Source organism: Perca fluviatilis, chromosome 1 (genome assembly GCF_010015445.1).
Source record: "Perca fluviatilis chromosome 1, GENO_Pfluv_1.0, whole genome shotgun sequence".
Taxonomy (NCBI): domain Eukaryota; kingdom Metazoa; phylum Chordata; class Actinopteri; order Perciformes; family Percidae; genus Perca; species Perca fluviatilis.
The window spans coordinates 10,787,570-10,813,159 of NC_053112.1; the positions used below are offsets into that span (position 1 = coordinate 10,787,570).

Below are 25,590 nucleotides of genomic sequence, written 5' to 3' on the forward strand. Positions count from 1 at the left end.
AACTTACTGAGACATTTGACTTGCAGTAGAGACACACAAAACAAACTTTGACAGCGCACACACAGGCACAAATAAACGTATCACAATCACGGATTCTCACATGGTTGGAATTTTATAGTTCCAAAACATCCAAATTTTCTATGATATCCTAAAAAAAACTGACTTTCCCATCTTACAACCAGTGACTATCCTTTTCTTTACACATTTCCCAATGAACCAACTCCATGTGAACAAAAAATCACCCACAATCTGCCTGTCACTAACCCTTTTCTTCTTTTATCCATCTCCTGCTCTGGAATTCCTCTGCTCTTTCTACTCTCCTCACCTAATCTAATCCCTTACTCCTTTTTTCATTCCTTCTCCTATTGTCTGTCTCTTTTCTCTGCCCCCAGGAGGAGACAGAGCCCTACTTCATAGCCATCTTCTGTTTTGAATCGGGGATAAAGATCCTGGCTCTGGGTTTTGCGTTACATAAGGGCTCCTATCTGAGGAACGGCTGGAACGTCATGGACTTCGTGGTCGTGCTCACCGGGTGAGTCCTCATTTTAGTAACTCGACTTTTTGTAGATCTTTTCTTTATGTCTTTAACTTTCTTTGCGGGAAATACAGTATTTGTCATTGAGTCGTGTGAGTTTGAAACTTTTCATTTTTAGTTCCGTGTTTCTACTTGTTGTCCACGCGGTGCCTAATGTGTACCTCCCTCTGGATACTGAAATGTGTAGGATGTGTTTCCACGGCTGTCTGTTCTACTTTAGCGCTGGTTAGTTGGGGAAATCGGGTTGAGGCTTTTTAGGGTTCAAACCCTGAAGGGGCGGAACCCTATTCAATTTGTGCCGGGTTTAATATTATTATTATTTTTTAAGTTTCCTCTCAGACTCTTAAGTGAATAATGGTGTTTAGAACATCACACAGCTTTATACAGGGGCGTAGCACAACATTTTGCGCCCTGTAGAAAGGCATTCTCTATGGGCCCCTCCCCGCATGCACAGCTATTCATTCTAGCATCTTTTTGGGTCCTCCTCACATGAGGGCCCTGGGTACTCAGTCCCCTTTTTCCCCACCAGTCCGACGCCCCTGGCTTTACACAACCGGAAGGGAACTTTTGTTAAACAAACACAGCAAGGGGGTTCACAAGGCCCAAAAGTCTACTTGAATCAACTGGTTTTCTCTTCATCCTTTAATCTGATGGAGGAAGATTTCCAGTTCGAACACATTTCTGAATCCAGGTTTCTGCCGAAAGCAGGTGGCTATGATTAAAGTCCCTTTCAGCCCACTGAGTTAAATCACTGTTAATATGGGCGAGCAGAAACCTCTACTCCACAACAAACCTCCAGGACAAATGGCCTACTGGTCACTGCACCTAATATACTGTGTGGTGTGTGCATTTGTGTAAAGCGTATTTTCAAGTTTAAAGTGTCTCGCTGATATATTTTTCCTTTGTTATAACCTTGAACACATTACATATGCTTTGTGGTTTTTACTCATATTCTCACATTCACCTCTTGTGAATGCCTTTTACTTTCTGTTTTTAATTGGCAAGAAATAGTGTGAAGTGGTCTGCTTTTACCAAGGGGGTAAGTGAACATCCGGGAAAGCGTACCTCCTATGAGGAGACTCTGAGGCGAACAAGACATCACCTTCCGCTAGCATCCCATTGACTCCCATTCATTTTGACGTCACTTTGACAGCGAATAACTTTACATCTGAAGCGTTTAAAGACTCGATTTGTCCATTGTTTATTTCTAAAGAAACACGACAATGTATATAAGGCTCCATTACCTTGGATCTCACGTTATGGCCCCGATTGTATCATGACCACGCGACTTTCTGTCACACAGTAGAGAAATTACTGTATAGTCAGGAGAAGCTAGCAGGCAATCGGGTATGAGGGGACGAGGAAGAAGCCCATAGTGAGTCCATGAAAGCATCAGAACAAAATATTTCAGCAGTGTTTTGATGGATTGGAAATACTTTGGTATGTGGCAAGTGAATTCATATGAAGTAACATTTATCCACGATCCACTTTATCCACAATATTCGGAATGATTCAGGTTTCTCTTGGCACATCTACGTCGTCAAGCTCAGTTGGAGGCTGCGCAGTACGCTCAGCCATCACCGGAAAAGTGCTTCTAATTGACTTCGCTGGTCTCCGTCCAAGTCTTTGGCGTCGCTGGGTCCATTTCTTTCACTGTCAAACGTTATTTGAGTTGTCCTTACCATGAGAGGACTCTGTGTAATGGAACCAGTGCTGAACAGAGACATCTGACAGCAGGAAACAGAAGACAACATGTAATGTATGGGACATCAAATCTGGGTGAAAAAGACCTTTATAAGTTTTTTGTAGTGAAATTCTTTACATAGGCCTACTGAAAATAATGAGTGTTACCTAATCATCGCTTCATTTGAGTCTGTGTCTGTGTGTGTGTGTGTGTGTGTGTGTGTGTGTGTGTGTGTGTGTGTGTGTGTGTGTGTGTGTGTGTGTGTGTGTGTGTGTGTGTGTGTGTGTGGTGGTTGTTGTTGTGTGATCTAAATATGGCTGCCTGAGAGAGAAAGGGGGGATGGGTGGAGATATAGTGTTTGTCAAGGGGAAAGACTGAAATACAGACAGACATGTAGAAGATGCGCGCACACACACACACACAAACACACACACACACACAAACACACACACACACACAAACAAACAAACATGCACACACACGCGCACACACACACTTCAGTGAATTTAAAAGGTGTTTCATTAGCTTTGATAGTAGCGTAGCGATTTTGACATTTAATCCTTCGTCTGAATCTGTGTGTGTGTGTGCGTGTCTGCATCTTATAGTAGCATGATGTCCTTTCTTTTCTGCTCTCACACACTCACACAGACGCAGCAGAGGTCTGGTTTGACAAGGTGTGCGTGTGTGATCAGGGCCACTCCTCCTCAGTCGCAGGCCTTCTTTAATGAGGACACACACACACACACACACACAGAGGCTGGATCAGAGCAGCACTGCAGGGAGCAGCAACCAGGGCAAAGTAAAATGTCACTTCTCCAAGAGATGGGGGAGCGGGTTTGTTGTTATGGCAATAGCTGAGAGAGTGGTAGCTGAGTTTCCTCCATCCTTCTCTCTCTCGCTCTCTCTCTCTCTCTCTCTCTCGTACTTACTTTGGTCATTGCAAAAGCACTGACTGTCAAAGCTAAAACGAGAACTATCTTATATCAGATTACAACAGCAGCTGTGACCCAAACGATACGCCAAATGTCAGTACTAATCAAGAAATACACTGATAAAGCACCCAGTGTTTTGTTTCTACCGAGGCTTCAAATCTGTGACTTTTCAATTTCTTGACACAGGAAATATGCTGTCAGCCGTCAGTCTCTTCGTCTTGTCACTCATCTTCACAAGATGTTAACTGCCACCACGGCGTAGTAGAAGCAGGAAGAAAATGTAGCCAGTCCTCGCTAAAGGTGTGTTCACATATAGCGATGTTTTCTCTACAAAGGTGGTGAAAAACACACAAAGGTGGTAGTTTATCATGGGAAATGCGCGCGCCGTGCTCAGAATCACAGAACAGAACAAAGCTCAGAGGGTGGGGTTCCCTGGGTAGGAATGTGTCACTTATTTAGCCTCCACAAAAGTGTAACCTTTTGTCACGTTAACACTGTAAACTGATGTACTGTATGTAGGCCTGTTTACTTCATTTCTTCCAGAGCTTTCAGCTTTCACATGTGGTTGAAAGCTTCCAAAGCAATCTAGTCAGCTGACCTTGAATTCTCTGAATGTTGTTAAATATTGTTAATTTTAAGTTCTTGGGATACAAAAAGTAATTTTAAAATGATTACAAAAGCAAGTGATGCAACACTCTTTGGGATCAATACATTCTTCCCTTTGGCTCACGCTCCTCAGAAGGGAACATCCAAACTTAAAGCCTCTGAACACCCACACAGGTGTTTTCAGTTATTCTGGCTGATTATGCTGCGTTCCAGGCAACCCGTAACCCGTGTTTTCACAACTTTCTATCTGTGAAAGTGCCCTGGAACGGCAGTCAAACCCGTGAACTCGTACCAGATCGTTATACTCCCAGTTACAGTTTTTTTGACGTCACACAGACATAAACAGCAATGGCGACCCTTGTTGAATCTGTACAGACGCCGGTGATTAACGGTGAGAAATAGAAATAAATAGACATAAATAGGAAACGTAAAGTAATTCCGCACATTGTAATCAAAACAATACGCATGCGACATAGCGCTAGCTAACGTCAACGTTAGGTAGCCGCTAGCTGAAGCTAGCTAGAAGGGTTTGTCGTGACTTTGCCTGGAACGCTACCATGTCGTGAGTCGTGACTTGAAGTCGTAACTTACGGGCTAAAAAATTGTGTCTGGAACGCAGCATTAGACTCCTCTCAGGTTGAAGGTGGGCCGGAGCTTTGATAGGAACTTATTAGGTCACAAATTCTTTCTACCAATAAGGATAACAAAGGTGTAATTTGTCCCGCCCTAACAGGTGCAATAACAGTGGACTCAGAAAGATGTCAATCACTCAGTCTAACCACACCCACACAGTCCTGGAAAAGGTCCAATCAGCCACATTAACTATAAACACCTGTGTGGGTGTTCAGGGCCTTTAGAAATTGGTTGTAAATTGCCAGTCAATCAATGACAAGGCACAAGTACATGTTGAGAGATTAGTTTTTACAAGGAGTGATGAAGTAGCTTTATGTCATGTCCAGCCAAGTACAATAGAGACTATATAAAAGTAGTGTGGAGATAGATTACCTGGATCACCTTAAAGTCTCAATAAACAAACAACAGTAGCAATGCTGACAGCTCTGGGCTCTGAGGGGCCAAGAATACTTTTCCGCATGCACATTCATTACCCAAGGAACAGCTATAAAACGATAAATGACATTTTTCTGATGATCATAAACACACTGTAATGACTCTTTACATTTTCGTGAATTTGACCTATTCAGTCCAATGGAATTTAGAAAATCTAACGGAGCTTATAAAATAAATGTAAATGATATCATGCCATGTATGTGTGCAGGGGGCAAACAGTGTCTCAGTGTCCGCTTTGGAGGGATGTGCTTGACCATCTGAAAAGCACCAAATAATATCTCATTTGTTCATACCACCAGTAGCGTTCCAGAGACTTGTATAATCTATGCCTAAGGACTGTGTGTTGTTTTCTTCCTGTAATGTTTCACCCATTTGCAGATAGATAGATAGATAGATAGATAGATAGATAGATAGATAGATAGATAGATAGATAGATAGATAGATAGATAGATAGATAGATTGCTTTAACCTCAGCAGCAGTAGAGTAGAGCTGTAGTACTGCAGCTAGATAGAGGGAGGGAAAAGGAGGAGGAGGTGGAAGAACAAGAGGACACGTGACTCTCCGTTCCCCTGGGCTCTGGATAACAGGACAGAGGGGGGGGGGGGTACAAGATGGGTTTGTCTGTTAAAGAAGGCGTGAGAGGGATGGAGAGCAGAGAGGAGGTAAAGCTGGAGGACGACGACCACAGGAAGGAGGGAAGAGTGATGGTTGGGTGGGTGTGGGGTGGCGCGGGGGAGGTAAGAGTGATGTATAGAGAGAGTGAGAGGTTTGGAGGAAGGATGGGAGGAGGAGGGATGGCAAAGATGGAGATGGAAAGGGGGGGGGAATGAGAAAGAGCAAACGCCGAAAGGAGCAGGCTCAGAGAGTGTGTTGTGTGTGTGTGTGTGTGTGTGTATGTGTGTGTGTGTGTGTGTGTGTGTGTGTGTGTGTGTGTGTGTGTGTGTGTGCGTGTGTGTGTGTGCGTGCGTGCGTGTGTGCGTGCATGTGTGCGTGCGTGTGCGCTGCAGTAACCTGCTTTTCCCTGCTCCCTATGATCAATCACTCAGCACAGCCTATATAACACAACACACACACTCTGCTGTTACACTCACACACACACATATACCGTATTTCTCTATTCAGCTCATGTATATACACACGATTACCATGCATGGCCTACATTGCCAATTACAGTCATATTTCAAGTGTTCGTGCATATTAATTTTAAACATTTCTCGGTATCACATGCTGTCAGAAGCGTGTGTGTGTGTGTGTGTGTGTGTGTGTGTGTGTGAGAGTTTGTTCCGATATCTGTGTGAGGACCAATTTAAGATTGGGAAGAGAGGGAAGACATTTTTGGAAACTTCTTCGAAGGGTTCAGACTTGGTTTAAGTTTGCATCTTTTTCACAATGGTGGAGAAGTGATGTTGCTCTCCTTCTGGTGTGCTTCCACATTGTGCTGCCCAAGTTAAAATTATATCTTAAAAATTATTTTATATATATATTAAAGATATTTTAGGCTCTGAGAAAGGTGTTTCAAATGTCAATGTTTCATGGTTCAACAAAATCCAAATAGGATAATACATTACAATAATATAATACAGTAAAACCTTCTGTGTCATTCAAGGTTACCCATCAACAGATTTAAAAATGTCTACTTTTTGATGGCAGTCTGTGGGGTTTTTATTTTTAATTTTTTTATTTTCTTGCCTACCTGTCTAGCAAGGCCCAGCCACAACCAAATACGACGATGTATCCATGTGCAGCACAGCTCCAAATTTCCCTTTAAACAACAACAAATGAAAAACTCATTGACTCAGTGTCACTGCTCAGCCAACATTTACATTTTGCATAAGGAGATGCCTCCAAATCAAAGTATAATGCCATAAAATTTGCGAAGCCCATTCACGCTAACTGGTAAGGCTCCAAAATCATTGTTTTTTCCAACACTTTGGTAATGTGGTATGAAACAAACATTGCAGCATCAAGGCACTGCTACAAGGCCTTCAGGCTTTTAGTTCAGTTTTATTCTACGTGTTAATAGTGTCGGTCTATCCCTTTCTCGCTTTTTCTCTCCTCGTGGTATTCTAGGAGAGTTTGTGCTTGTGCTGTGCGAGTCGTGACTGATAAGGCTTCTGCCACTGTGTGTGTGTGTGGGTGTGAGTGTGTGTGTATGTGTGTGTGCGTGTGCGTGCATGTGTGCTGACTTCATTCTTGGCAAACACATGGGGGCAGATACTTGATGAGGACAATAATTAATGAGAGAGGGAATTAAAGAAGAGAGGACACACACACAAATGCACACACACACACACACACACAGAGTGACCAGTGTATTTAGTATTCAGGAATGACCGTCCATTGATTTTCAGTGCCGTGACGTGACGTCACACAGTAATCTAATCTTTTACCGTAGACACTGGGCCAGTCAGTCAATGAGAGGACACCATAGACGTCCCTACGACTTTTTTAATGGATGTCCACAGAGACAGTGTTCAAAAATAGACCTCTCATCGTAGTGACTATATATTTTTATACTGTATACTGGATACTTGTATGTATGTTTTCCAGGATTGGTGGCTCAGTCCATCTCACTCTTTGAGATTATTAATAGGAATTTGCAAGTGATTACAGCTTTGACGTGGTGAAACAGCAGCAAAAACTTAGAGGAAGATTCCACTGAAAATATATCTTTTGAGTATTGGTACTCACCTCATGTAGACCTAAAAGGTGGCTTTAAAAAGTTTGTAGTTTGTGCTTTCTTGGAAGGCATTGGCTGTAGTGGGCTAAACTGCTTGACTAATGTTACAGTCATGTAGGTCTACTGTACTGTAGGCACCACATGCACTTTCAGCTGTATTATGTAGGGAAAAAATGAACAACAATAGAATATTGGAGCAAACCTAGTCAGGACATTAATAGGTGAAAGTCCGAGGAAAAACACGTTATTTCCTGCAACTTTGGAAACTGGGACCTGAAATATTTGTTTTGTCCAGATGATTAGAGGAGTCTTTGGATTCTAGACACACTACCAAGTAAGTAAGTAGTGTTAAAAGTAAAGCAAGTGTCTGTGACTCATGTTATGATTAGGCTAATATGCCATTATCATAACAAAGGAAGTGGAATGGGCAGGTTACCTTGCATCTGCAATGTAAGCATCATATCCTGAATATGATGGAAAAACCATACCAGCCTCTCTCCTTGGAGTGTAAACATTGACAGACTGCATGTTGATAATGATTATAGTTAAATAAACTAAAACATCATTAAGTTATTTGGTTATAAAACTATATATGAATGCAGTGTCAACAATGGATGTGGATTGGCCTAAGGCACCGAAATGGACAGAAAAAAAGTCTCCAGACATCAAAGTGGTCATTGGTTTAGTTTGTGCACACGCATAAGATTGAGACTTTTTTTCTTTTTTCGTCTCTTAAAGAAATACGCCACCGTTTGTTGAAATAAGGCTTATCACGGTCTACCCTGGCTGTAGATAGGTGGGCCAACGCAAGTAATTAGGTTGTTTTTTTGTCTTTTGTTGGCTCACTTTTACTCACAACATGCTAACCGGCAACATAGGATTCCATTCACTATGCTAAGCTAACTAGCGGCGGCGCTGCCGGTGTTGCACCGGACTAAAACGATGCATGCACAAAAAATGCGTTGGCCCACCTATCTACAGCTAGGGGAGACCGTGATAAGCCCTATTTCAACAAACGGTGGCGTATCCCTTTAAAGGAGAGATGGAACAGACTGTGCAGGTGAGACACAGAAATCTCATGGGGCTTGTAAAAACATCTAGTCTCATCTCGGGGAAAAAAAAGATGGCATACTGAGTCACTAGTGTATCTGGCAAAGATACCAAATGGCATTAGGGGGGAAACAGGAGCATCTGACTCACTGCAGGGACGACTGACTGCTGAGTTTTGCGTCAGTAACAGGACAGTTCACATGAAACAGGTCTTCATAAAGATACTCATCCAGCTGTAATCGACTCATGCCGTCCAAAAACAGTTTAGGACGAGATGAAGCACATTAAGCTTGGGAAGCTTCGGACTGTGGATCAGTGGTGGAATGCAACTAAGTACATTTACTCAAGTACTGTACTAAAGTACAAATTTGAGGTTACTTGTACTTTACTTGAGTCTTTTCTTTTCATGCCACTTTCTACTTTCTACAATATTCTACTTTTTTCTCCTCTACATTAATCTGACAGCTTTAGTTACTTTACAAATTAAGATTTTTGCACACAAAACATATGTAGTTTATAAAATGCAATGTTTTATTATTAACTACCCAACAACATAACGGCCTACAAATCCAGCTGAAATGATTAGACCATCAAACACTGAGTTGATTGACAGAACTGTTTGGATCATTTCCAGTTTCTAAAATGTGAAGTTTTTTTTCTGCATTGAGAACTTTTACTTTTAATACTTTAAGTACATTTTCCTGATGAAACTTTCATACTTTTAGTAACATTTTCAATGCAGGACTTTTACTTGTAACAGTTTAAGAGTAAACAGTGTGGTAGTAGTACTTTTACTCAAGTAGAGGATCTGAATACTTCTTCCAACGCTGCTGTGAATGAAAGATCAGCTACCTTTCATGTCACTCTCCAACCCCAAATGGAAAATTAATTCCACACTGTGAATTGGTGCACACAGGGTTACAGTACCTCCTCTGAGAAAATACTGGATGAACATCGAGTGAGGAAATGAAGTCCAGCAGGCTGAACATTGTCCCTTTGCCATCACTTCCATTAGCATTATTGCTCTGCAGTCATTTACAGGCTCATCACTCTCCTATACGTTCTCCTATACCCTCCAACTCTGTGCCCTGAAGGCTATCTGCTGCATGTGAACGCACCACTCACGTGAAGGATGTTCAGTGCTTGCACCAGCAGTATAATGGCCATTGTAATTATTCAAACCCAAATCACAATCTTTTCTCCAACATGAATCAAGTCACTTTCGGTGCTTGAACAACCCTTAACCATGGCCCCACCATGGTTAAGGGTTGTTCAGATCACAAATTGGTCAAAGGTTTTGTAAAGGCACTGACAAATTTTATATTTTGTCATTAAGTTCTTAAGGGGTAAATTATCTTACAACTTAAAGTGACTATATGTAATTTTTAAATGTTTCTGAAACTGTGTAATGTTCCATCTGATGATCATAATTGACCTGTAACAGGAAACAAGACTTACAGTGAAAAGAATGCTAGCTTTATATAGGTTTTATTAATGCCTCTGCCCGAGTCCGATTATTCCTGCGAAGAAACAAAATGATTTTCGGCAGGTAGATGGCGCTACAGAGCAGGTTTTTTTCCTGTGGTAGAGATCAGACCTTCACATTTTTGCTCATTAACATGTTTTCGACTGTTGACAAATTAAATTCTGGGCAGTTAAATCAGGAACAATTGCTGTACTTTCTGGTTGTAGGAAAATCTGTGGAACCTAGTATTTGTTACTGCAGATCATCCAGCCATTTTGAAACAAAATGTAGGAAATATAGCAGGTGACATGTCCCTTTTAAACAAAATATTGTTTTGCTAAAAGCCTGCTACAGTGTGTGGTGCTTTGTGCACACCCACACACCCTTTTGAACAGAAATAGAGTCACAGTCACAAACGCACACCTACAGACACACAATGTGAGGGCAGTAAAGTTAGGCATTGGACCAGTTCATCATCACTCCCACAGTGCTGACAAGTATTTGTCCTGCTTGAGTGTCCTTTAGCAAGGCACTTAATCTCTATCAGCTCCAGCTCTGCCGCACTCTACTTGGCTCTAAACAACTAACTGTGTTGTAAACATATTCATTTGTCTCAACATAAATCAGTACACATGTTTACTGTCAGGGAAGTGATCATTTCACCACTGACACAACAATCAATGTATTGACAATAAAAAATCAACAAGCCTCACTAATGTTGAATTTACACAGCGGTTGAGCAGCAAAAACCTGTATTGGAATTGTATGTCTGGCCACATGATGAAATTAAGTCCAATATTTGTTATACTTGTCACTCTATTTTGGTCTCCACCAACTCATGATGGGCTTTAGCTGTTTGCTGGGCTGGTGCCTCGGCGTGTGAATTCCAACATAGCATTGGGTTTATCAAAACCTTCTTTGTTTGGAACAGCTGCCCACAGCAGATGGCAACAAGTCCATTAGAGAAGTGAAACTGAACCAAACAGAAATATTCCATTAAGTAAAAAAGGGGCTAAAAAGCTTGGCTGAAAAGTTGGGTGATAATTCTCTGTGGATGTTTTACTAGCAACCCCTTTCACATTGCATGTAGTCTCGCATTGCCAGACCTTCCTCCAAAGCACTGTGGAGGAGGGTCTGGCGAGTCCAAACAGCATTCTGGGATGGGGAAAAATGTGCTCTGGCTTTTTGGCATGTCTTCAAACCAATGACAATCATCTTGGGCGGCGCTATAGCATCGCACGGAGCCCCGGTGTCGCTGCCAAATAGCCTCAGGAAGGAGCTTGTTTTGCTGGAATGCGTGCACGTTCAAAAGTTGTTTTAGTGGTGCAACAGAAAACTCCGATTGGACAGATAGTCTAGCTAGCTGTCTGGATTTACCCTGCAGAGATCTGAGGAGCAGTTAACCATAGTCCTCAGAAATCCACCGGAGTTTAAAATTCCAAAACAAAGAAAGCGGAAGGTAACAGAACATTCGGCGGAATTTCCAGCAGCAACAGACCAATTCCGGAAGTGGAACGTCGTGGATATAGATTACATTGCATACTCATAATGTAATAATATTGGTTGCTGGAATTTTAATGTATTGATTTGTAGCTGGAGTTAGGTGTGGGTGGTTCACTGGGCATCACAAATATAGATTTCGGGGAATTTGCAGTCTAAAACAACTGCAAAGCTTTTATCAAAAACAGAAAATAACACACAAATGAAGTATGTGTTATTTTCTGTTCTTTTTCTGTTTTAGTTCAAGTTTGTGTGCACACAAACATGCAACTACATGACATGTTAAATTCAATTTAATTCAATTCAATTTTATTTATAGTATCAAATCATAACAAGAGTTGTCTCGAGACACTTTACAGATAGAGTTGGTCTAGACCACACTCTATAATTTACAAAGCCCCAACAATTCTAATAATTCCCCCAAGAGCAAGCAGTGCGACAGTGGCGAGGAAAAACTCCCTAAATGCATGCAAACACCCCCCAGCACACTGAGAGGAAAAAGACACACAAACAAGGACACAGAAATCCTGTCGTGCCCTCATGAGGTCCAAGAGTCATGCTGACTGGAGACGGAGGACAAGATACAGGAGAATGGAAAAACTGAAAGAAGATTAGAGACACAGGAAAGAATGACACGGGTGAACAGGAGAAAGATGAATGACAATGTAATTAAAGGGCAGGGATGGATGGAGCAGACCTGACACCAGAGAATGAGGTTATTAATTTGAAATTATACAGTAGATGGGAAAATCAAAGTGAAGGCAGATCCAACATGTCTTGCTCTGTTACCAGTGGTGGAAGAAGTATTCAGATCCTCTACTTAAAGGAAAAGTACTAATTCCACACTGTAAAAAATACCCTGTTACAAGTAAAAGTCCTGCATTGAAAATGTTACTTAAGTAAGAAGTATGCAAGTATCATCAGGGAAATGTATTAAAAGTAATAGTACTCAATGCAGAAAAATCCTCACATTTTAGAAACTGGAAACGATCCAACCAGATCTGTCAATCAACTCAGTGTTTAATCGTCTGATCATTTTTCAGAATTAATTAATTATATTGTTGGGCAGTTTCATTTATAACACTCAGCAAACCTTCCCCTGAAAAATAAAGGTTAATAAACATATATGTGATTAATAGACAGAAGGGTGGATGGATAGAGTAAAGACTAGGGATGCACCAAATCCAGGATTTGGCTTGGGATTCGGCCTAATATTGGGCTTTTTGACGGGGTTCGGTTTCTGCCGAACCTTAGAATTTTTTTCCACCAAACCGAACCCTACGCTCGCACTACGCGAGCTACGCTGGTCGACGTAATGACGCCGCCGTTGATTACGGGAAGGTGATTACGTAGGTGGAGCGTTCAATGCAGTAGGCTGGGAGAAAGTGAAAATGCAACTCGTGAGCAGAAAAAGTTGTTGTTTGGCAGTACTTTCAGTCAAAAGAAGGCCGTTCAAGTCCAGCTACATGTTCAATTTGCAATGCCAATTTGTCTCGTGGTGGCGAGGACACTAAACAATACACAGCATCGCCGCTGTTAAAACATTTGCATATGAAACACATGAAAGAATACGAGTTGTGCATGAAGGAATCTACAGACGGCAGCCAAAATGCAGCAACTTCAGGTACGGCAAAGGAAGGACAGTCACAGCTAAAAACTGGTGTTAACCAGGCGATTTTTACAGTTAAAATAAAATAAAATAAAAATACACTGCTGTGGACATGGTTTCATTAATGTGTTTACTGTGTCAATGGACTGAGGATGGGAGTAGGATTCGGTATTCGGTATTCGGTTTCGGCAGAATCTTAACCAGTGGATTCGGTATTTGGCCGAATGCCAAAAATCTGGATTCGGTGCATCCCTAGTAAAGACATACAGTAGATGAGAGAGCAGGAAAGGCCAAAGACAGCTTTCCTTCTTCCTCCCCTGCTTCTACTATTATTTCTAGTCATAGTTCTATTATCTTTATTGGTAAGATAATTGTTACTGTTCATCTTGCCAACTGCTATAATTATTATGAATCATATTTCTCCATATCTGTATATCTGTATCAGTGTCTCTGTGTCCCAACTGGCAGGGGCCGATGGCGGCCTACCAAGAGTCTGGGTCTGTCCTAGGTTTCTGCCGGTTTAAAGGAAGATTTTCCTCGCCACTGTTGCACAAATGCTGGCTCTTGGGGGGGGGGGAATTGTTGGTGCTTTGTAAATTAGAGTGTGGTCTAGACCTATTCTATCTGTAAAGTGTCCTGAGATAACTCCTGTTGTGATTTGACACTATAAATACAATTGAATTCAATTGAAAAGAATAGCACTAAGAGAGGGAGAGAGAAGGAAAGGTGGAGGAAGAAAGGAATGAAGGGAAAATAAGGGAGTGTGGTTGGGGGTGGAGGTAGGGAGAGAGTCCATCAGCTGAGTGTTAGCACTCTGCTGAGATCAGCAATAATGTGTGTGCGAGAAAATGAAGAGGAAGGGGGGATTGGGGATGGAGAATGCGGTCGGAATGAGAGTGCTTGCATCCTGCCTCTGCCAATGAAAGCTCCAGCAACCAGGGGACGGAAAAGAGAACCGAAAAAAAAAAAAGAGGAAGGAAATGAGAGATAAAGAGAGATCTTTGGATGGAAAGGGAAAAAAGGAAATTGTGTCTTTGATGAAATGAGAGGGAGAGGTCTGATGTCATGAGCTGTTGATAAAAAGATTCCCAACCCCTGAGTTGATGGAGCCATTACAATATCCCCCTTCAATTTCAACCCAACCGTCCATTTCTCTCCCGACACCCCTCTGCACCTAGCAAATGGGCTCTCCCAATAAGAGAAAGTGATTGGGGCGTACCACTTGGTGGCGCAGGATAGGGGTCAGCGGTGACATAACGGCCGTAAAGTGCTGCTTAATGTCCCGTAACAATAGGAGAAAGACAGATGGAGGGTAGGGCAGGGATATGAGAGGTTTTGAGAGCAAAAAATATATATATAATATGTTTTCTTACCTGTTTTTTTTCCTGTCAGCGGTTTTACCGCCCTGTCCACGCAAAAGTGACACAAAACTGGGGTGAAAAACGTCAGTCTCTCTTAAATTCATTTTGAAAAAAAACATACACCCACTGAACACATCTTAGCTACATATACATTGTTTGAAATGTTGGCTATTACAAATAAATTAAAAAATACATGTTTAAACATGGGTTCCTGTCGTGAAAATAGAGGACACAGGCATATGGATTTCTTTCTTTTTTTTCATCTTTTATTTGAAAAATACATTTTTCACTGTCATTGTCTTTACGGTGGGAGGAAACTGGAGCAACCCGGGTTGAACACACAAACACGAGAACATTCAGAAGCCAAAAACATCGCCACACCGAAATGTAGCTATTCTTCTATCGGTGTAGTTCAGAGAGACTTGTTTTATGTTTTATTATATAATATATGTAGGAAAGCTTTTTTGCACACCTCTTTTGTCGAGCAGGTGCGTAGGATATGATCAAAAGTAGCAGATCAGAAGCTTAAAGGAAGTCCCGCACACTGACCATTACGCAAGCAATACTTTATTTAGAAAAATACAACAAAATCAGGTAAATTTACCTGGAGTAAACTTTGTCAGCCCCATGGGGGTAAGCCAGCCTCCACAAAGTGTACCTCCTATGGAGCCATGTTGTCGCTAACAAGTTGCCTGGCTCACCTGTTATTGTATATATATATATATATATATGTATATATATATCCACGCTGCTCTGCAAACATTTGTAGAAAGAGCAGAAGGTAGATTTATTGTCTTTTGTGAGAGGAAATGTGTTTTCACAGCCTGTACACACATAACATACACAGGTATGTGCTCATTGCTTTCCTTCCAGCTGACCCTGCAATTAGGAGCATCTCTCGGTTAGTGTCTTTTCTTTCTAACCATACAACATAGTTTTCTGTGGCTTCATGTTTCCCCATTTGCACTGCATTATAGTATACACAAGCTGGACCATTGTGACCAGGCATTGTGCTCAAATGTGTACATATACTGTAAGTAACGACAATTTTCTGCAAAGCTACCGAGAGGAGTATCTGTTTTCCACACGACTGCAGAACACAGTGGAGTTGAGCTTTTGCCTGCTGTCCACCTTTAACTGCAAAAAAAAAAAAAAAAACACACAATGCCACAAAGTAACACAATACATTCACAAGAACATGAGTCCATTAAGTATTATTGGCCGGGGGTCGTGTGCTATGGTGAGTGCTCTGCGTGTGATGGCAGTGCCAGTGAGGTCTGAGAGGTTGGGAGTATCGAGACCAGTGATTTTTGTTCCTGTGGGTGACAGTGGTGAAGTAGCATGTGGAACAGTAGAGGAGGCTGTACAGGAGGAGCAGAAGGTGGGGTGTGACTGAGAGGTGCCCTGCGTTTCTGGATGGCGGAGAAGCTCCGTTGGCAGCGCCTACGGATGTCGGCAGTGTGATGATCAAAGCGGAGGTTATTGTCGAGGGTGATTCCAAGGTACTCGAGCCTCTCCACCATCTTAACTGGCTCAATGTTGATCTGACATTCAGGAGTAGGTGGTTCTCTGTGCACCACTGAGTGAAGTGGGAGATGGAGGGCTGATAGGCCATGACTGAGTTATTGTGCTTGACAAGTGCAAGTACGGCTGTTTCATCTGAATATTTGAGTCATCTGAACATTTGGAAAACTATTACTGTACGGTATGAAAAGACAGAATGGCATGTAGCCGACTGTTTTACTAACCTGACGTGCTAGACTGTCTGTTACAGAGGCGCGGGAAGATTTTATTTTTAGCAGGGGGTGCTGTCTCCTTTTACAAACTCACTCGCCCCTCCACTCCATGAAGTACAGCTGAGCTGACTGTGCGTACAAACTATATCCCAACATAGAGCCTACTGCACAGCAAACTCCAAAAAACAGCGATGAAAAAAAGTAGGCCTATCTAAATATCTGTGCAAATGTGTGCATATAAACTAAAATGTTATTTATATAGTGCAACCAATGTAAATTATATATTATTAACAATACATGCATAATCAAAAACAAGGAGCTCGACACACCAGGATCGGTTTTCTAGATGGCAATGTATGTTTATTTTAAAACAACCACAAGTAGATTAAGTGTTCGTAAACCGCATAACGGCCAAAAAAAAAGGCCTAAGTGCCACAAAGCTTTTTTTTTTCGACAGTATGTGACAAATTCTAAAAAGTCACAAGACTATTTGCAGCACCTGCAGCACCCCCACTTCCCATTAACACAGAACTATCTGAGAAGCCCTCATTGGAAACTGTTTGGGAAAGCGCTTGCACTTAAAAAAAAAAATACCTTGCAGGTGATTGGATGAACCATCTGTCCATCACGTCAGCCGTTGTTGTTGTTTCGAATGAACAGTCGCAGTCGTTATTTTGTTACATGTATTTATTTGGCACTTTTCCTGCACACATATCTAAATAATCCTGATTATAATGGAGATGATGAAACCAGCCTCCCCTATATTTTTTCGACATGCATGATGCCATTTGTTCTTTTCTTACCCTATGTTGGAACATATTGTTCAAATTCCTTAACTGTGCACACTGGAACATCGTTGGTGTGCGTGCGTGCGTGTGTGAAGTGGGTGAGGGCTTAGCGGGAGACACTAAGGGGGCACAAGTTCACACTGTGATGACACATGGCACTCCCACACTATTTCCACATGATACACACATAAACAATGTGCACATACTCTCATACACACACACACACACACACACACACACACACACACACACACACACACACACACACACACACACACACACACAGGCTGGAACTTGTCCCAGTCTTGCATGCTGTGAGTGTGTGTTTTTACTGTTTCTGCCAAAGAAGCCACACTGTAATAGCATGCGTTGCATACAACACACTCAGGCACATGCATGTTACGTTTGAGCTTATGCCATCATTTAAATTTGAAGTATCATTATCAGTAAATATCGGCTCATATAAGCCACTACACTTCTAACATTAATATTTATATAACTGCAATGCCGGTTGTGACCCATCCTCTGTTAATGGGTGTCAGTTTACGTAAGCTGTCATAACATAAATGGAGACCTCGGTTATGTAGCACTGCACTCCGGTTTATTACAACTTGAGTCATATTTCTTTAGGTTTGCCCATCAAGCAGGTTGTTCCAAAGCCTCAGAGCCCTGATGACAAAGATTCAATTACTTAAGTCCTTGTTTGGACCTCTGAACTGCCAGGATTGCTCTGTCCGACGGCCTAAGCGTGCAAAACAAGGCATTAGCGGTTCAGGAATAAAACCCTTAAAGGTGAATAGAACATCTTAAAATCAACAAAACACACAGGTAGCTAATGTAAAAGTACTAAAATGGGGGTACTGTGATCTTGTCTTCTGAGTTAAAGGTAAGCCTAAATGTAATGCATTGATGGCTTTTTCAAGATCAGTTGAAAATGATGGCTGCATTTCGGCTTGATTCATTTGACCAATCAAAATCAAATGGAGTTAAGTTCCTGGTTAAACAGCATCCCTAAATTACTAGTTTAGGATTTTCCAAAAGACTACAAGTGTAGAATTAGACCCTTATATGTGATTGTATGTGTTCGTGTGTGTGTGTGTGTATTTATGTGTCTTCGTACATGTTGCAAAACAACAATTTTAGCATTCAACACACCAGCAGCAGCAGAGAAATTGGGTCATCCATACTACCTGGGCTGCGCTGCATTCGTCACTGTCATCGGAGCGTACGCTCTGTGCAGAGCGAGCGCGTACACATGTGTTTGTTGAGAGTGTATCTGTGTTTGTATGCGGTAAAAGGTAGCACTCGTTTGGTCAGTGTATGTGTGTGTCTGCATGCAAGGGAAGTTCCGCTTATATTTGTACATGCTGTATGCTCGCACCACAGGAGCTGCTGTTGTGTGAAGGGGGGTAGTTAATGATAGTGTGTGTGTGTGTGTGTGTGTCTGAGTGTGTGTGTATGTGTGTGGGAGGGAGATGCGGGGCTTTGGAGGGGTTGAAAATCAATCGTTAGGAGACCCACTTCCGATTCCCCGTTGCTGCGGCAATGCCGAGATTCCATCAATGAGCCGGGGCTGCGTTACCCTGGCAACGCTTATGAATGAGAGCAGGTCGGTAACCGTGGAGACTTGGCGAAGAGAGGAATCGCCGGTTGCCATGGCAATGACATGTACGGGGAGAGACCAGGCAAAGGGAAGGTGGCGAGTGACCCCCCCCCCCTCCAAGATCTTCCTCATCACGGCCATCGATCATTATCATCATCACATTGGTGTCCCTCTGTAGAGACAGAGACGACAGGACATCACACACGCCAGCGTCTCTGGATATTTCTGGTACTTTCACAAAACATTTACTGTGTTGATATTTTCCAACTCACAGTTTACAGTTGATTTACTTAATATCAGCTGTAAACTGAGAGGGAAATGTGTGCTTAAGGGAGCTAATGTCAATTAGTGTACCTTTTACAAGCAATAAAAAGTTATCTTAAAAGGGCCTCATCATTGATATTATAGCACAATAAATTTCAACACCTATCTATGATATCTATACTAGCAGTTATTTTTTCAAAATAATGGAAGATTTCAAAATGGGTGGAAATGGATGCATTTTTAGACTGCTTTGAATGATAAGAGACACCACATTTCATTTTACGACAGGCTGTGCTGTTCTTAAAATGACCACGATGACCAAAAGGTTGAGCGTCTAATCTATCAACTCATAAATCACTCGTTCATATTCATGGAGCTTTTTTTGATAGTACAAGCAGTCTGTGAAAGTTCTACATTGTACGTGGTTGGGTGGTCAAAGGATAAGTGTGGTAATGCACTCTGATTGGGCCATCTTGATATAGAAAATGATGGACTCCACGAGAACACACCTCGACTTCACCATGTGACCGCATGTGACATCCTTCCTCTCCCCCTCGTTCGTGACTTTTAATTTATTAAGACACCTTCGCTTAATTGACACACAAGATACAGTTAAAAAAGAAGAGTTCACCTGCAACACAGGGGACGTGAGCACACCGTTAGCATATCCTAGCACAGTATGTGTGTCTGTGTATGTGCGCGCTTTACAGGTTGATTGTTAGGTGTTTCTCAGGAGTGAAAGCCTCTGTCATCACTGTCCAAACACATTCTCCCTCCACGGATAAAACTCTCTTTCTCTACGGAGTCTCTCCGTCTCGCTCTCTCTTCGGGGTTTCTCTCTCTGGCTCAGCAAGTTGAATCTCACACTTTTGAGACACAGGACTATCACTCTCTATCAATCTGCTCACTCTTTCGCTTACCCTCTGTCTCTCGAAGGATATTCCATGTCTTCCCTCCCAGTCTGTATCTTATCAGGGACTGTCATCTCTACTGTTATAAATACAAATCCCCCATATGTAAGTCGAATCTTGAATGATTTTAAGGAATGGTTTAGTCAGTTTTGGTCATACAGTGTTACATGTTGACGCGTAACGTTAGCTAGATAATGTGGGATAAAAATGTGGGAGGCAGTTCAAGACAAGGATTAGCATTTAAACTAAAAAATGTAGCAAGGAAAGGAAGGGAAATAGTACAATAAAGAAATATGTTTTTTCTTTCTCACATGATAACGATATGTAGCCTACTGTATTTGTTTTTATCATAATACATACACTTCACAGAGACAGTGTTCATCTTCTGAGGACAACAATGTTAAACTGCTAATGTTAGCTACAACGTCAGTTAGCGTTAGCAGACGAAGCTAATACAAAGTTTGAATGTCAAACAGCCCTCACTAAAGAAGTAGTAAAAGTTTATTAACACACTAAAACTAATTGGAAGAAGTACAAAATGTCAAACATAAAGCTTATTTTGGAGGTAACAACGTAACCTACGGAGGAATGCTAACAATAATGAAGCTAGCTGAGTTGTATATTAGGCTGCCATAATTAGCCAAATTATAATTTTTTTGTTCCTCCTAGTATTGAAAGTTTCTATATTTGTTCTTCAACATCCACCAAATGCCATCATTATGAGAGAGACAGCTGTTCTTGCCTTATTTTCATGGTGGGTTGGTATTACATCTAGTCACCTTTTACACCCTTTAAACAATCTTTAAAACCTTATCATGTTCATCATAACACAGTTTATGTAAGGTTACTGATACAAAATTGGGCATTTCAAGAATTTCTTTGTAGATGCAGTAGGCTTAGCTTTGATTAAAAAAAAAACTCCTGGAAAATAAAGCAAAGGTCATGATAATATTGAATCAAATTTATAAAATAGAATGATAATAGTCATAGCAATAATAATAAGTCATTCCATATCCTTACTTAGCCACTTTCTCATAGGCCTGCCATTTTTTTTTATTCTCTGCTACTCTGTTTTCTTCCTCTTCTTCCATTTAACTCGTACCCATTCCTCTTTTACACTCACTTTGTTGTTGTTGCACCATTTCCCTCTTTCCTAACACCCCTCCATGGCCCTCCCCCTCTATCCCATCCCTCCATCCCCATCACAACTGGCAGCACAGACGCTGCTCCCTCTACTGGCCACCTCAGTGCACGGTGGGCAGGTTCAGCTGTTGCCAGGGGTGACTGCATCCTGGAGTCTTGGGTTGTCTGGCAGAAGCGGGTGGTTGCTGTCTCACGCGGATGAATACTGAACCTCTGCGTTCGCTCTCAAATGAGATGTGCGGGACAGAAAAAAAGAAGCAGCGAAATAGGGCCAAACACAAACCGAGAGCAAAAGGAGAGAAAATGAATGACAGAGAGACGGAAAGGCCGAAAAAGTCTCAATTTAGACTCACGATATCGAAACAGACCCTTATTTGCTCTTTTGCTGCATCCATCTACTCACCCATGCATGAATCCAAATCTCTGAATCTGAAAATGTATCTGATGCTTCAATGTTCCCAATGGGGGAAGGAGCAGTTGGAGCAGCAAATAGTAACAAGATACATAAAAGAAACAACCATAAATCATATGTAAGATAAAGTCCAAATTAGAAATGTATGAAATAACAAAAGCCATGCTTTTAACTATGAAGTTAAAATGCTGCACATCAGATGTAGCTGTAAACCCTCAAATGAAGATTAAAAATCATACTCAAAAAGTTCCAATGTGTTGGCAATGTATGAGAAGACAAATGAGAATGTATTAGAATAAAAAAAAAAAAAAAAGATTTTAAATATTAATCTAGACCTGCAGATCACATGCAGATTTGTTTATCAGTCCGTTGTGAGCGCTCATTTACTCAGAGACCATGTGGGACTTTAATCTATCTGTGTGTCCTGTTGGATCTTTACTGGACCTGAGGCTGTTTGTTTTTTTTTTTTTTGCTGAGGTCCAGGGTTTTCAGGTCTGCAACATGGCCTTTAGCTGTGGCAGTTAAAAAGCCATTGAGGGAATGAGGGGTTTGGCTGCCGGTAGCGTGTCTGTTAATAAATTACCTCTTACTGGAATTAGCAACCAACCTGGAGAGAGATGGAGGAGGAGGGTGGGGATGAAGACGAAGGAGGATAGAAGATAAAGAGGGATGGAGGGAGGAGGAGATGCCAAATGTTGAAAATTTAGCTCAATTCTTTTTCACATTCTTTGTACCCTCTTCCTTTTTTTTCACATCGCTTGAATCTCTGTTTCTTGATTCTTTTCTTACTGTAGCTTCTCTCTCCTCCTTTGCTAGTCTTGTGTAGTGTTAAGTGGTCAAATGGCATTTATTCCTGCGCTCTCATTTTTCATTGTTCGAATGCACAGTTCATTATCAGGTAAACTTGTTTTAAGGGACAGATGTCCTTTCTGCGGGACAGATTTTCCTACATCTTTAGGCTCAAAAGGCATTCTGCAAACACATGCAGACGCCTAGAGGTGCAGTTTTCCATCTGAGGCATTCTGTGTGACAGCAGTGAGGTGCACATCTGTCGTCATTGTAAATTAATTTGAGGGTTAAAAAAAATGTGCAGGTTGCGAGTTGATTGCAAGCGCAAATTTGATAAAAGCTATACAGTGCGCGTTTGACTTGCATTTTCACGTTAGCGGATCTCGCACCTGCACTCATTATGATTAGTGAAACATGAGTGAGAGGAAAATGCTGCAAATCATAACTTGCGTGTTACAAATTTGGTGAAAATGGTGCCTGGCCTTCTGACTTGTCTCTAAGTCCATGCATGCACATATCGGAGGGGTTTGCACATCTACAGTTTACTCACCACAGCACAGGAAGTGACCACTCAAAATCCCTTTGGTATCTGATTAGTATAAAGATCAATAAGATGCCTGCAGTTAACTGATGTCACTGTTATACAATTATTCGGTATTGATGTTATAACTGATTTTATTTCTTATCCTATTTATTCTATATTTAAACCTTATTTTTTGTAATCATAGGCTAATGAATTACTGCCACTGTCATATTGCTGGTCCTGAGAGCGAATTTCGTTCTCTGTGTGTCTAACATGCTGAATGACAATAAATTAAATTGAAATTGAATATAAGAGCTGCCAACACACTGAACTGATTTTGCGGAAAATATACGTACTTTTTATTGTCAACGGTTGTTTTATCTACTAATGATGTCTGACTTAAGGCCAAAGTCTGCCCATGTATTGTGCTCCTCCCCTTTGCTTCTCTCTCTCCTCCTCCTCCGAGCATCCCCTCTCCACGCCCCCGCACTTCCCCCCTCCCCCTCTTGTGTTGGACAGACCCTGCCTTCCGCCCCCGTACGAGACGCAGCATGGAATTTTCCAACCTTGTCTCTGGCTGACTTTACACCAGAGCTTTACACATACGCACACATGCACTCACACGCACATAGACGCATAAAACAGTGGCGTCAGAGCAGGAGGCGTGTCTCTGAAGCCAAGTCATGACAAAGATGCGGAATGAGGCAGTGGCGGCAAGAGGCGCCTTCATACTGTTACTGAATCACTGACTCTCAACTGTCAATTTTAACCTTAATTATAAAGTTGATTTTAAATCGGTGTAACCCACATTTTGTGGCTTTCATGTGCCATTAACTGACCGCATAATGAACGACCATGGAGCTGTTTTCACCAATTTTAATATGGTAGTTGTTCACAAGATGTGAGAATTTGACAAAGCAGTCTCCAATCAAGGTCCACCTTATGTCTGCATCACATAATCATAGTAATAAGAATTAGTTTGACGGGTAGTTATGTCATGTCATCAGCTAAATACTCGTCTGATGGTGCAACACGGATCTGTCTGGCTCAGCCGATTCTCATTGGATATATTATTTTATTTATGTATTTTTTTTCTCCCCTATGTACAGTCCTTTTCTTCAGGGGTGAATCTCAAAGGTGATGATTTTGTGATGTGAACACACTTTGCTCAGCAGACTGAACCTGCCAGTGTCGGTAGTTTAGCAATTCTGTGCTGAAGCAGTGTGTTAGACAATAATATCGCAGCTACAACTCTAGCGGCGCAGGGTGTGACGAGGCAGGGTTTTAGCAAATTAGATGATTGTGAAAGATTGTTAAAGTGATGTTGCTCTATGTTTTCTCTCTCTCTCTCTCGTTATCTCTCTGCAGTATTTTGTCGTCAGTGGGGTCTCAGCTTGACCTGAGGACGCTACGAGCCGTCAGAGTGCTGCGACCACTGAAACTGGTGTCTGGGATTCCCAGTAAGTGCTGTGCTGCTTTGTTGGTTTGTGTTTCTTGGGGTGTGCACGGCCCGGTGTGCTTTAACTACAGTTAATGCGGTCTCTGTCCTATATTGTAAAGAGATTGATACGACTGTATACCAACTTTTGCTTTTTACACTGTCCTGGTTATAATATGTTTGACAAACTGTCAATTGAAATTTGACAAACCAATTTACTTAAACCAGAGTAACAGTGCTCACCTTGTTCTTGCTTTTTAGAAACAAACCAGTCAATAAGGAATTACAGTTACAGTTACAGTTGCGTCAACAATTTGAACGCAATGGCTGGAATTAATGACCTCATATCAGTGCACTATGACATACCAGTTTGCCTTATAAATGCAGCCTGCATCTAATATTCAGATCAATTGTTGATTGATTATACTACAAGTTCCTCCTCTGATTGTGTCCTCCAGGTCTGCAGGTGGTGCTCAAGTCCATTATGAAGGCTATGATCCCCCTGCTTCAGATTGGCTTGCTGTTGTTCGTGGCCATCCTTATGTTCGCCATCATCGGCCTGGAGTTCTACATGGGAAAGTTCCACACTACCTGCTACGACAAAGTCACACGTAAGAAAACAAATCAGCCACACAGTAGTGAAATAAAGCAAGTCACACATGGCCAAACTTTTGTGTTTTTACAAAAAATCCTTAAGTTAAGACTTAAAGGTGCACTAGATAAGACTTATAAAACTAACTGTCTGTCATATTTGCTGAAACTGACCCTATGTTCGAGTAGAACCACATGAAGCAGGTCATTTAAAAAAAAATCTGCCTGCTCTGGCACCACCAACAGAGCAAGGAAAAGCACAGCTGTAAATAATGAAAATAATGATGGCTGATTTCCATTTAGCTGCTTCAGTTTTAGGGTCCTAGATAGGGCTGGGTATCGCCAATGATTTCCCAAATCGATTTGATTCCAATTTACAAGGTGACACCTTTTTCTACTGACTAACTGTACTGTACTGTACGTCAACATGTTTGCTGTATAAATGGTGTATTGAGCCACCATGCAAAATACAGGGCCCTGGAACTGGCACAACCATGTCAAATGCATAAATTTTTAATGTTATTAAATAAACCTGTGTTCAGCGAGGCAAAATATCTGCCGTCAGTGTGTCTGCACTACCAGCTTCTTGGATAGGCAACATAAGGATTGTGAAAAGTTTGCTATTTGATCCAAAAAGAACGTAGGTTGGGTTGCTTTATTGTAATGGTGAATCTTTCTCTCTTTGATCAGGAGAGGTAGTGGACGCATTACCATGTGGCACAGAGTTGCCGTCCCGGTTGTGTCCTAACGGCACGGTGTGTGACAGTCACTGGATTGGACCCAACTACGGCATCACCCAGTTCGACAACATCCTGTTCGCCGTGCTCACTGTCTTCCAGTGCATCACCATGGAGGGATGGACAGACATGCTCTACTACGTAAGTTAGCCTGTCCAGTCAGC

At 41.7% G+C, this 25,590-nt stretch overlaps 1 protein-coding gene across 2 annotated transcripts in view; it reads left to right on the plus strand.

Moving 5' to 3' along the window:
* cacna1ab (calcium channel, voltage-dependent, P/Q type, alpha 1A subunit, b) overlaps nucleotides 1-25,590 on the plus strand; it is a 223,386-nt gene that overhangs the window by 110,231 nt on the left and 87,565 nt on the right. For both annotated transcript variants that reach the window (XM_039794714.1, XM_039794706.1), the window contains exons 5-8: nucleotides 393-532; nucleotides 24,029-24,120; nucleotides 24,557-24,709; nucleotides 25,380-25,567. In XM_039794714.1, coding sequence (XP_039650648.1) covers nucleotides 393-532; nucleotides 24,029-24,120; nucleotides 24,557-24,709; nucleotides 25,380-25,567 — 573 coding nt within the window. The remainder of the gene's footprint in view (nucleotides 1-392; nucleotides 533-24,028; nucleotides 24,121-24,556; nucleotides 24,710-25,379; nucleotides 25,568-25,590) is intronic.